Raw genomic sequence first — 13,465 nt, forward strand, 5'->3', positions numbered from 1 at the left:
GCCTCCCTCCGGGTTTCGGGCCCTCCTTCCCCGCTCCTCCCTCCCCTCCCTCCTTTCCATCTCAGCAGCGCCCTCAGTCTCCCTCTCGCAGGCTCATACAAAAGCAAAATGTCCGCCATGTTCCGAGGCAGCTGCGGTTGTCGCGCCACGAGCTCGGCCCTCCTGCGGTTTCTCCCTGGGGCTGCTCCTACCCGGTCCCCTCTCCCCGACCCCAGGTGCGACAGCTACTCCGAAGCCGCCGACGGCACCACTCCGACCGCCCTCTGCGCCCCCCCGCCGCCCGCCCCGCCGGGCGACGCAGGACCGCCTCGGGCGGGGGCAGGGGGGTAAGCAGCCCCCGCCGACTTGCTCCCGCTTCCCGCCTGTCCCCCCACCCGTAGCCCCTTTACCTTGATGCAGTACGGGGGTTCGTCGTAGGTGACCAGCATGTACCTGTCTCCGCGGCTGGCCGGGTCCCGGGCGCGCAGCTGCGGGGCGAGGGATGACGGAGGGGGTCGCGTAGGAAAGGGGGGGAGGGCGATACAAACGTTACAGAAGCACCTCAATCCACACCCCGAAATCCCTCGGGAGCTCTCCCCATCTCTCCCCTCCCCTCCCTTTACCTTCAAGAATAACTCCACAGCGCCTTTGGCAATGTCCAAATAGGAGGTGCCCAGGTCAGTGCGCTGGTTCATAGAGGCGGACGTGTCTATGAGGAACAGCAGGATGGGCATCTTCTCCCGCACTCCTGCCTCCGCTCCCCACTCTCCTGGCCCTCTTGCCCTCACTGCCGCGTACAGCCACCCGAACCCTCAACTCTCGCAGAGCCGGGGGGCAAGGAGCAAGAGAAAGAGGGGGAAACGGGACGGGACGGATGGGACCGCTCCTGGCCTCCTCTTTCTGCAGCCCCACCTCCTCTCCCTCCAAGGGAACTTGAAAGTGTGAGCGTGTGTAGCCCTCGGGGCCCTCCCCCTTCCTCTCTTCTGCTGCCACCACTACTGCCGCTGCCAGGACTACTGCCTAAGCATCCGTCCGCGCTCACTAGAGCGCTCGCCCCAGACTGAGCGCCGTCTCTGTTCACTGACAACTTCTGTCTGCTCACCTACCATCGGCACCATGTGACCAGAACCCAAGCCATTGGCTGCCAATTATGTGGTATTTGCATATTCATTAGATGACAGGACTGGGGGAGGGACTTGGGCGAACCCTGGGAGTTGAAGTTTGAACCCAGGCAGAGGGTAAGGGGAAGTGTTAAGGACCCTCGCTAGGATTCTCCTTTAAAGGACTTGGAAGCAGTTCAAATAATTAGTTCGGGTGGTTTAGATGGATTTTTCTGTCGCTCTTCAAAGATGGTGATTCGAAAGGAAGAGTGAATTTGAGCAACAGTTGTACAGAAGTACAGAAGCAGATGCTTGGACAGTCTGCACAGAAAACGCTTTGCTAACTGCAATCGATCAATCCTGCCAGTGGCGAAGACGAAAATATTTCAGAAGCAGCAAACTTCTTTCCTGGCAGGACGTACTCACATTCCTTTAGATCCCTCCCCCGTCTTGATCAGTATTTGTGAGTCGGTTGCTGGCCTTGCATTCCACATATATCTACTTAGAAAGGAAACTAAAGCTTAAACACAGTTACCTAAACTGGCCTTTTGTATGCACAAGCTTCTTCAGTTTCACTAAGCTCTTTGAAACATTGGCCTGCCTGTGATAATTCCACCACTGTTCTCTCTGCGCAGCCTTTACACAAGGAGGTTTGCAAACCTAGATTGTGATTCAACTCGCACATTTATTTATTTATTTATATAAATAAATAAAGAAGATCTCGCTTGATCGCCCAGGCTGGAGTGCAGTGGCCCCATCATAGCAGTCTGCACCATCCGGCTCCTGGGCTCAAGCGATCCTCCCATCTCAGCCTCCCAAGTAGCTGGGACCACAGGGGCGGGCTCTCAACTCACATTTATTGAGCACCTATGAAGAGCCAGGCACCCACGGTAGCCTTGTTTAATCTTTGAATTAATTATGGCAGATGGCATTACATTCATTTTAGTAAAGGAAAATGCAGCTCCCTGAGGTTAGAGTAACAATGTCGGATACTCTCAGGTCTGGCTCTGTGAAGAGATTCAATAAGTGGCCAACCACACTTGATCGACTACTTCATATGACACAGTTTTAAAATTTGGACTTGTGTATTCCTGGCAATTACTATGCACAATGTGGAATCCAGGGCTCCAATGAGTTTGCAATTTCATTGAGGAGAGATGATGACATACACATATATAGTATTTTATATCTTTTGGTCAGGCGCGGTGGCTCATGCCTGTAATCCAGCACTTTGGGAAGCCAAGGTGAGTGGATCATTTGAGGGCAGGAGTTTGAGACCAGCCTGGCCAACATGGTGAAACTCCCGTCTCTACTAAAATACAAAATTAGCCAGCCATGGTAGCAGGCGCCTGTAGTCCCAGCTACTTGGGAGGCTGAGGCAGGAGAATCACTTGAACGCAGGAGATGGAGGTTGCAGTGAACTGAGATCACGCCACTGTACTCCAGCCTGCGTGACAGAATGAGATTCCGTCTCAAAAAAAATAAAAAGTCTTTTATATATTCTATGTACACATTATATATATATGTATATATTCTGTGTATTACATTTTTATATATTATATATACACATTCAATACATTCTCAGAGAAATACGATTTTAAAATAAGTCTATGGCAGTATATGAATCAGGGACAAACAAGGATGCAAATTAAAAAGTGCTATGGAAACAATCGTCCAGTGGTCTAGAAATTCAGAGGATTTCATGAACAAGGCACAAAGGTGGAAGAGAGGGAATCTGGTTGGAAGGAATGGTATGAACAAAAATTCAGCCAAAGATAGTACTATGTATGGTGCATTTCAGGCCATTCTGGTGGAATGTAGGGAATTAATGAAGAAATAAGTATGAAAAAGATACCAGAAGCCACCATTTCCATTCCAATACAAATGTCAATGTAGAAGGGCAATGCCTACATGGGCTAGGGTACAAAAAATATAGGACTGTTGGGGGCAGTGTGTTAGTTTTCTACCACTGTGTAACAAATTATCACAAATTTGGTGGCTTAAAACAACACAAGCATTTACTATCTCACAGTTTCCATGAGTCAGGGGTCTGAGTTTACCAGGGTTCTCTACTTAGTCTCATAAGTCTGCAAAGTGTCAGCCAGGCTGTTTTCATCTGGAGGTTCAACTGGGAAAGAATTGGTTTCCAGGCTCCTTCAGATTTCTGGCAGAATTCATTTCCTTGGGGCTGTATGCTGGTGACCAGAGACCACCTTCAGGTCCACCTTCTGTTGCAGGTCTGTGCCATATGGCTTTCTCCATTGGCTGTTCACAACATAGCTGCTACTTCAAGGCCAGCAGAGAAATCTGTCACTCCAAGATGGAGCCTTATATAATGTAGATAATCTCGAGAGTGACCTCCATTACTTTTGCCATATTCTATTGACTAGAAGCAAGCCACAGGTCCCACCCACACTCAAGGGAAGAATATTATACAGATGTAACACCAAGGGTTGGAGATCATGGGGTCACCTAAGAATTCTGCCTAACATTAGATAGGGATGGGATTATTAAGATGGGGATGTGATTATTTCGTGGAAAGAAACTTTGCCTAGTTCACAGTTTTTGTGAGATCGAGTCGTGCTCTGTTGCCCTACAGTACAGTGGCGTGATCTCGGCTCACTGCAACCTCTGCCTCCCAGCTTAAAGTGATTCTCCTGCCTCAGCCTCCTGAGTAGCTGGTACTAGAGGCATGTGCTACCATGCTCAGCTAATTTTTGTATTTTGAGTAGAGATGAAGTTTCACCATGTTGACCAGGCTGGTCTCAAACTCCTGACTTCAAGTGATCCACACGCCTCGGCCTCCCAAATTGCTGGGTTTACAGGTGTGAGCCATCGTGCCCAGCCTGTTAAAGTCAATTTTGAGTAATACTATACAAACTTTCAGCCCACCAAATAAATGCATTGGGTTGATTTGTTGCTTAGACTATCCTTTGGTTGAAGAATCATAAGATTTCCCATGAGGAGTTTATATTTTATTTTGTGAATATCTATGTATGTATGTGTGTGTGAGAGAGGAGAATAAGGACTGCTGTGCCATGATATACCCCAGTTTACAAATGGTATTTTAAGATGACATTTAAAATCTCCTTTATACTTTCCTCCCAACTTTTCAATGAGTATGCCTTACTTTTATAATCAGAAAAGGGGCTATGTTAAAAATTACATTAAAAGTATTGTAAAAGTTATTCCAATGTGAATATTACTGAGGCAATTTTCAAAAACGACTTACCAGCATTAGTGAAGCACAAATAGTCTCAGTCACACAATGCTCCTGTGGTCGAGCATATACATGGTCCCACAGAGTGACCTTCTAGGGACAAGATATTCTCCCCATGCAGGTGAATGCCTTTTAACGTATTTTTTTTTTTTTCTAACAAGACATGTTATTGATTCTTTCTGGCATAAATGCAAATGGAATTGAAGTGATGTAAACATAGAATTGAAGAATATTTGCGTCTCAGTATAAACTACAAAATGGCAATATACAAAAAAAAAAACCATGTAATGGATTTATGGGCTTATTCAGATTAAACCAGACCCCAAGCTATCACCAAGAACCTTCTCTTCATCACTTCCTGGAGGAAAGTAAGCTCTGTATTATGCTGGAAAGTGTGTAGACTTCTCCACTGTGTTTCTTTGGCATACATCAACACTAGCCCATACAAAGCCCTTTCTACATCTTTCTCTGCTACAGAACATCAGCCTCTTCGTGTTGTAGGTTCTTTCTGCCTTGGGTTTGTTTCTTGTACTAGAATGTAAACTCCTTGAGAGCAGCTAGAGCCTATAACCAATGCCTGGTGCAAAGTACTTGCTCCATAAATGGTTATTGAAAGAAATTGTCAAATGTGCTGTGGTTTTCATTCTTTCATCATATTTCCAGGTGCTTGGGGTATTATCCTATAGCTCCTTTCCTAGGGTTACCCAGCCCTCCCATGTTGCCCCCTGCCTGCCATCTCTCATGGGAGCAGGGTGGTAGACCCAGCTCCCCTGTCCCTGAGGATCCAGGGCCATTTGGATTTGGGCTCCAGAAGGCCCCTTCAGGCCAAGGCATTGAACTGACAGTCCTCACTGCTTACCCAGAACCCTGGCAACTTCCCTTTTGTTCTACTCATGCTTCCTTATGAAATGGCTCCTTCTGGGGCCACTGCTCACTGTTTGTCTCCTTCAGTCAAATCCTCTTCCAACTGCTCCCAAATTTCAGGCTGTATGACCTGCATTAACCATCCTGTCTTCTTTTCGATTTTCTAACATTTTTTGAAATTGTGAGCTCTTGAAAAGAGTTTCCTCTTTCCCCTTCAAGTCCTTGCTCTTCATATACTGCTCTCCTGGCCTTCATTCCCTTCATACAAATGGTCACAGACTTTGCCCCATGTTTACATTTTATGTTGTGGTGTGGTCCACCACCATACAGCTGATGCTTTGTTTTGGTGAGAGTCAGTTTGATTTTTCACTCTTCCAAGATTTGTCACCTCTTGTCTTTAAGCAGTCCCTAATCACTATATTTTCATTTTTATTTTTGAGAGGGTCACACTCTGTCACCCAGGCTGGAGTACCGTGGTGTGACCACAACTTACTAGAACCTCAACCTCCCTGGCTCAAGTGATCCTTCCACTTCAGCCTCCTGAGTAGTTGGGACTACAGGTGCTTGCCACGATGCCTGGTTAATGTTTAATTTTTTTTATAGAGATGGGGTCTCACTATGTCGCCCAGACTGGTCTTGAACTCCTGGATGCAACCGATCATCCCAACTCAGCCTCCCAAAGTGCTGGGATTATAGACATAAGCCACCAGGCCCGGCCGTAATCACTACATCTTGACAAAAGACCTTACTTAACCTGGTGACTACCCCTCCCAAAGCCCGCCTTTCTTGGTTTAGAGGGAAGTAAAATCTCCCTGTCTGGTTTCTTCAGCACCCTCTGTCTCCTCAAGCCCATGCAATCTGGTTATTTTCCCTGCACTCCATGGAAACTGCTCAGAGGTCCCCAGTGGCCTACTTCTGGCCAAGTCCAATGGTGTGTTCTGTATTTCCTTTGTTGATTGAAGAGCTACTTGTTACATGCCTTCCTGAGCTCCCACTCCCAACTACCTTGTTTTTCATCTCCTGCAATTTCACCTGGGGTCTTCCTACACCTTGGACCATTTGTTTTCACCTTCACTGACTGTTAATCTTTGTCTCACTCCATGGCTACCTCTTTTCCTCTCACTGTCTCCACAAAGGACTGTGTTATTTCCACAGTCTTTATTCACTTAGTCATTCTTTCTTTCTTTTATTCAAATACTGCTTGGGTGGACCTTCTATATGATGGGCAATGAGTATGCACGTGGGAAAAAGGGAAACAGCATATTGTAGTGGTTACGAGCTTGGATCTGGGGGTTCAAATTCCGGCTCTGCCATTTACCAGCTATGTGACCTGGGACAAGTTTACTTAACCTCTTTCTGCCTCAGCTTCATCATCTGTATAACGGTAATAATAATAATATTTCTTTGGATTGTAATGATGATTAAATGAATGAATACTTTTTTTTTTTTTTTTTTTTTTTTGTAGAGACACGGTCTTGCTATGTTGCCCAGGCTGGTCTCAAACTCCTGGGCTCAACCATTCCTCCCACTTCAGCCTCCCAAATGTTGGGATTACAAGTATGAGCCACTGTGCCCAGCCCATGAAGAGCTCAGAGACATGCTAAGCACAGAGTAAGCTCTATTTGTGTTAAATAAAAGCAAGAATAGATATAGTTCTGGCCCTTGTAGAGCTTACATTCTAGTAGGAAAATAGTCAAAATAATAGATGTGATATTATATTGAGTGCTATAAGAGAGGAAATACAGGGTGTTATGGAAGCACCAAGAAGGAAAGTATATTCTAGAGGGGGTGGAGATGTCAGGGGCGCATACAGAGAAGATTTCTTACAGGATCTGACTTTGCTTAGGAATTATCCTGGTGAAGGAGGCTGGTGGGGGGCGAGGAATAACACACCAAAGGAGGAAGAGTGTCCCAGGCAGGAAATGGGGAATGTGGATGAGATGGTGAGAGAGACTGACAGAGACCCCTTGGGAAAGAAAAGGAAGTTCTGTATGACTGTAATGAAAGGAGCTGGAGTGGGGGAATAGGTAGAGGGGAGAAGTGGATAGAAATGAGTTTGAAGAGCTTAGCAGGAGCCAGATCATGCAGGGCCTAGTCGGCCCTGTAAGGAGTTGAATTTTATCGTGGAGACAACGAGGAACCATTGAATGATTCTCAACAGATCAGGTTTCGGTGATATCCTTCTATCTTCAGCACAGAGAATGGGTTAGACGAGGACAAAAATGGAATCCAGAAGACAAGCGAGGAGTCTATTTCTATAATTTAGGTGGGCTGAATTGTAGTGGTGACAAGAGGGTGGAGAGAAGTGTATAGGTGCCAGGTACATTTAGACGGTAGGGTAGTCAAGTCCTAGCCATTGACTGAACATGGGATGTAGGAAAAGGGAGGAGTCAAGGGTGATCAGCATTCTGGCTTGGGCAATAGGGAAATTGTGGGGCTACTCACTGAGACAGAAGACAAAGGAAGAGATGCATTTTGGGGCAGGTGGAGGCTATTCAACAAATATTTTGTAAGCAGTGCCAGGCATTGTTCCAAGATCTAGATACATAGGCCAAGATTCCCTGTCTTGGCACATTTATAATAAATAAACAAGTAAATATCTAGTATGTCAGATGGTGATAACTACCATGGAAGAAATAAAGTCAGGTAAAAAGCTAATCTTTGTACAAGGGGCAAGGTGAGTTTGACTTGTCTGTGGGCCACCCATGTAAAAATTACTAGGAAGCAAGCTGGCTGAGCAAAGTATAAAAATAAGCCTCAAAGAGGGGAGAAGCTTCCCAGACAGATTTTGGGGGAATACACTACAGTTGTGAGTGCTTGTTTTTTTAAGCACGAACTACGTATAAGGTAAAGGCCTTGGCACTTTGCACATCTTATCTCAAGACACCAATCTTGTGAGGTAGGGCCTACTATTTTTCCCAGGTGAACGTGAGGAAACTGGGGTCCCTCCGCTGGTCAACTGCCTGACCTCCGAGCTCAAGCTCTTTTTCTCCACTCTGCAGGAACAATACCAGAACAAGAAGGTATGTGCTGGGTGTCTAAGAGCCCAGACACACATTAGAAGAAGCCCAGCATGGAACCAGCTCACTGACAGGGAAGCACAGGAAACCTGGGCACTGCCCTGCAGTGCAGCAGGATGCAGAGGGGCCAGAGAGAGTGAGTCATCCAGGCATGAAGACTGCCCTCCCTCAGCCCACAAAAGACTGGCCTTGGATAACCCATCTTGTAGGACTGTATGGGACCTGATTTTGCTGTGATCTGCCTATGGACAGTTGTTCTACCCATGCTCAGGAAATCCTCTTTCTGAAACCTGATGGGAGAAGGGCTGGTGAGGGGTGAGGAGTGGTGGCAGTGTTGGGGTGCCCAGAGAGCTGAGGTGAGATCCAGACATCTGTTGATCAAGGGCAGCCAAATGCCTAGCACAATCTTACTGCTCCCTTCTGCCCAGGGCTTAGTGGCTCCCTTCTGCCCAGGGCTCAGGCACAGCAAGTTATATGGACATTTATAGACTTGGTTACTCTGAGAGGTGGTGTAGGCTAAAAATAAAAATAGCTGGTGATGAAAGTTGACCCAGGGCAGCCCACACAAAGCTCCCCAGCGAGTCTTGCCACTTGGGTAACTTCCTCTCACAAGTCAGGGTGTTGGAGCCTCTGGGCTGAGGCCCTGGAATCTTGGTCTTTCCCCTTCACATTTTCTGTGGTGTTCTCCTCATACCTCACCACCCTGAAGCCACTGCCCATGCCCACTGTGGAACTCACAGGCAAGAGGGTCATTATTCTGTGTGTGGAACACCAGGGATGTACGCAGTGCACAGAGAGTGAATTCTAAGCATTCAGGTGGGGAGGACCTTGCCACAGCCAGCCTTAGCCTCTCTTGCCTCCAGAAACCTAGATGCTTCTCTCTCTCTCCTCCTCCACATCTACCAGACCAGCAAGTACTGTTGAATTTCTACCTTCTATATCACTTAAATTCATCCCCTCACTGCTTTTCTCCTGGCTGGGTTCTTTGCAACTTATTTAGTCCATAGTACTTACATGCCTTTAGTTTCCCTTTTAACTTCTGGGGAGGGTTAGTATTGTGAAAAATCCTTAAACAGCTTCTATACCAAGACATTTCCACTAACAAAAAAGAAACATTTTGATTCTTGCTAAAGCATAAGTTTCATCATTCTTCCCTCTTCTCCTTAAGGCTATGTTTTCTAAATGACAACATTTAAACTATGTTTGAACATGTCCTTTATTTTATTTTAACTTTTATTTTAGGTTTGGGAGCACATGTGAAGATTTGTTATATAGCAAACTCATGTCCCGGGAATTTGTTGAACTAAGCCTAGGATCCAATGGTTATTTTTTCTGCTCGTCTCCCTCCTCCCACCCTCCACCTTCAAGTAGGCCCCACTGTCTGTTGTTCCCTTTTTTGTAAATATGTCCTTTAAAATGTAACAATAGAAGGATCATATTTTTACTTAGGTGTAGTAAGAACCCCTATACCTAGCTTATTTGTCATAAATCACTTAATTTTCCCAGTTTTGCCTGTTTCCCTTCTACCAAATGGAGAACGAAGAATTATTGATAGCAGAGCTGGCTGGCCTTGTACAGCCACAGAAATCACTTACTTAGTGTTCAGTTCATCAGATATTTACTTAGACCTGCTCTACTTGACACTTTGCTAAATGCCTGAGGTGAAAAGATAAACAGGACATGGCTTCTGCCTTGATGAGCTTCTATTCCACTGGGGAAGGCCAGAATAGAAACAAATATTTTCAATAGAGTGTGGGAAATGCTCTGAGAGAGAGAGAGAGAGCGAGAGAGAGAGAGAGGGAGAGGAGAGAGAGAGAGAAATGCACAAGGTTCTATGTGAGCACAGAAGGGTAAGACTTAGCCAGTCATCAGGGAAAGACTCCTGGAGGAGGTGGTATCTGAACTTGTCCTGAAAGGAAGAATTCATGATGAAAAAGAGAGGCAGTTGAGGCCAGGTGTGGTGGCTCACGCCTGTAATCCCAACACTTTGAGAGGCCGAGGTGGGCAGATCACTTGAGGTCAGGAGTTCAAGACCAGCCTGGTCAACATGGCGAAACCTTGTCTGTACGAAAAATACAAAAATTAGCCGGGTGTGGAGGCAGGAGAATCACTTGAACCTGGGAGGCAGAGGCTGCAGTGAGTTGAGATCATGCCACTGGCCTCCAGCCTGGGTGACAGAGTGAGACTTGGTCTCAAAAAAATGAAAAGAAAAAGAGAAGCAGTTGTCTCCCAAAATAAAGGGACTAGTAGGAGCCAGGGTCTGAAGCCTTGAAACAGATTAATGTGTGTGTAGCCCCAGCTAGTAGTCTGCTCAAGTGCTCTTTATTGGCAACTGCACCCATCCCACAGCTGCTGTGAACGTCGGCTGCCCCCTCCTCTTCTTGAGGACAACTTTTGTAAAGTTGTCCTCAAGAAGAGGAGCCTCTTTGGTACCAAGTCACATCCCCCCCGCCATCCCCTACAACCTGCACCCAACAACTGCCTAACAAAGATGGGATCATCTTTGTGGTGTCATTCGTGATTCCCAGATTTGGGGAAGCAGCGAAACCCTCTCTCCAAGTGAGTCCACATTCTTGCTTAGGTTCTTCCCCTGCCCTATCCTGCTTCCCTCACCCCCTTCTTCCGGAAACTCTCCTGTAGTAAATTACGAGAACCTGACCTCAAATAGTATGTTCAAAGAACTTCTAGACATTTGGCATACCTTGTACTTAAGGTGTGAGTTAAGGAATAGTTGGAAGATGAAATCCAAGAATTAGGCAAAAAGCCAGATCATAGAGGACTTTGTATGCCGTATTAAAGACTTTTTGAGTCCTTTTAAGTTTTATATTGGGCCTTTTAAAGATTAAAGCACCCTTCCTCAAATCATGGTCCTTTAACAATGTAGCTTCCCCACCTTTAGTGAGTTGTTCATTTAGGTAAAGGCACTGGGGGATGCTGGGTTCCTTAGCCAAATGCCCGTCTTTCTCAAAGTGATAATTCATTAAGCCATGAATAGTCAAATTCACCTTAAAGTACAATGCAGTGCGACAGATTCATTTTTATAAGCTAGCCATACCTATACATTTATCCCACCCCACATGCCCTTATAATGTAATGTGACTAACACTCTTCCCACTGGGAGGTGGGGTCTGTGTTTCCCACTCTTAAATATGGGGAAGGGGGCTTATAACCACACTGGTCAATGGTGTACAGCGGTGGCAATGCTGCGTGATGTCCAAGGCAAACTTCTAAAAGGAAATATGGCTTCCACCTGGATCTCTCTCTCGCTCTGTCAGGATACTCTCCTTTGGAACCCAACCACCATGTTGTGAGGGAGCCAGACCACATGAAGAGGCTCCATGTTGATGTTCTGGCTGACAGTCCCAGCTAGGACCCCAGCTGACACCAGTCACCAGCCTGACATCAATTGTGAGACAATGTGAGTGAAAGAACCATCAGATGCTTTCCAGCTCTCAGCTTTTGGATCTTCCAGCTGAGGACACAGACATCATGAGACAGAAACAACTTTTCCTTGCTGAGCCTAAGTCTGAATTCCTGATCTACAGAAGCCATATAAATAATAGATGATTATTAGTGTTTTAAGCCACTAAGTTTCAGGGTATTTTGTAACAGTAGGCAAACTAATACATCTTTCTAGGCTCTGAAGTCATGATTTCCCCCTTTAAAATCAGCTCCTCTGGCTTCCCTACTCAGGTTAATGCTATCTCCAAAGTTCTTTCAGTGACTGAGCTTTTTTTAACTCACCCTTATCTCTGCACTTACATAGAATTAGTTGTCAGGTCCTATGGTTTTTCCTTTCTATAGTGTCTCTGCCATCTATCCTTGTCCTTGGTACATGCCTTTCTCCAGATTAAACTAAGGCTCAGCTCTATTTGTTTACATACTCCTGCTCTAAAACTGTCAACTTTCACAAAAACACAACTTCCACATGGAATTTCGTAAATCTATTCCAAATTTATATATTCTAAACATATATATTCTGAATATATATATAGCTACAGAAAACATACTTTGCTTGTTCATTGTAACAAATTCAGATTTGCGATAATATAGATGTGTACCCAAAAAAATAAATGTCTCACTCATCAGAGGTAATTACTGTTAATATTTGATATGTTACATTCCAGGCATTCTTCTAGGTGTGAGTATGTGTGTATTCTAGGTATGTAGGTATATGTCTATATACATACATGTCACAAACATTTTTACAATAATAGGACCATAGCTCACATACTCTTCTGCAATTTAGTTTAGGGTTTTCTTTTAACCTAATATTACTTCCTGGATGTCTTTTTATGGCAGCACATGCAGATCTACTTCATTCATCCAAGAAGTGGTATAGTATTGTACCATCATTTAAGTCTTTCAAAAGGATACTGATTACATAAGTTTTAATATACAATTGGCTATCCATTTCCGTGGATTCCACATCCACTGATTCAACCAACCACAAATGGAAAATATTTTTAAAATAAGAATACAATAATAAAAATAATGCAAATTTTAAAAAAATACAGTAGAGCATTTATATAGCATTTACGTTGCTTTCATTATTGTAAATAATCTAGACATCTCTAGATTATTTAAATCATCTTTAAAGTATATGGGAGGATGAGTGTAGATGATATGCAAATACTGCCATTTTATATAAGGGACTTGAGCATCCTCCAACTTTGTTTTCTGAGGGGGTCCTGGAACCAGTCCCCTGTAGTGGAGAGAGAGACACCAAGGGACAGTTGTATACATACAATATAATACTATGCAATCATTAAGGTAGACAAGGTAAATATTTAAAGCATTGACACAAAAGATGTTCAACATATTAACTAAAAAAGACAGAAGGTATAGTATGATTCCATTTTTGTATATATGCATAAAATATCTGGAAGTATATATACCACAGTGTTAACAGAAGTTATTTCTGGGAAGTGCAAGAGTCTGTGAATAACTTTAATTTTTTTCTTTGTTGTTTGAATTTTTTAAAAAGCTGTCAGAAGGGAGATTTTCCATTTTGCAAAACATTGGGTAAATGATGTAAATGTTAGAAATGTGCTACACATTCCTTCCTGAAGAAGGAACAACATGGGAGAAACAATGAGAAAGCAGTTAGAAATCTGCAGTTGACACAAATTCACATCTGTTAACTGTGGGAACTAACTACAGATACATGATTAGACTTAAAATCGAATGGACTTTACAAATAAACGGACCATTTCCCAATGTTTAACACAACAGAAATACACTTAATTGCTCCTTGACAAACATGTGTGGTAAATTAAAAT

General features: G+C 44.4%; 1 protein-coding gene across 1 annotated transcript in view; it reads right to left on the bottom strand.

Annotated features, from left to right (window-relative positions):
* The window catches only part of INTS6L (integrator complex subunit 6 like), a 72,277-nt gene extending 71,212 nt beyond the window's left edge, over window positions 1-1,065 (bottom strand). The window contains exons 1-2 of the mRNA XM_017865396.1: window positions 603-1,065; window positions 390-467 (exon numbers count right to left, since the gene is read on the bottom strand). Coding sequence (XP_017720885.1) covers window positions 390-467; window positions 603-713 — 189 coding nt within the window. The 5' untranslated portion in view covers window positions 714-1,065. The remainder of the gene's footprint in view (window positions 1-389; window positions 468-602) is intronic.
* Window positions 1,066-13,465: the final 12,400 nt, after the last annotated feature.

The sequence above is a fragment of the Rhinopithecus bieti genome, unplaced genomic scaffold (genome assembly GCF_001698545.2).
Source record: "Rhinopithecus bieti isolate Rb0 unplaced genomic scaffold, ASM169854v2 scaffold_83013, whole genome shotgun sequence".
Classification (NCBI taxonomy): Eukaryota; Metazoa; Chordata; class Mammalia; order Primates; family Cercopithecidae; genus Rhinopithecus; species Rhinopithecus bieti.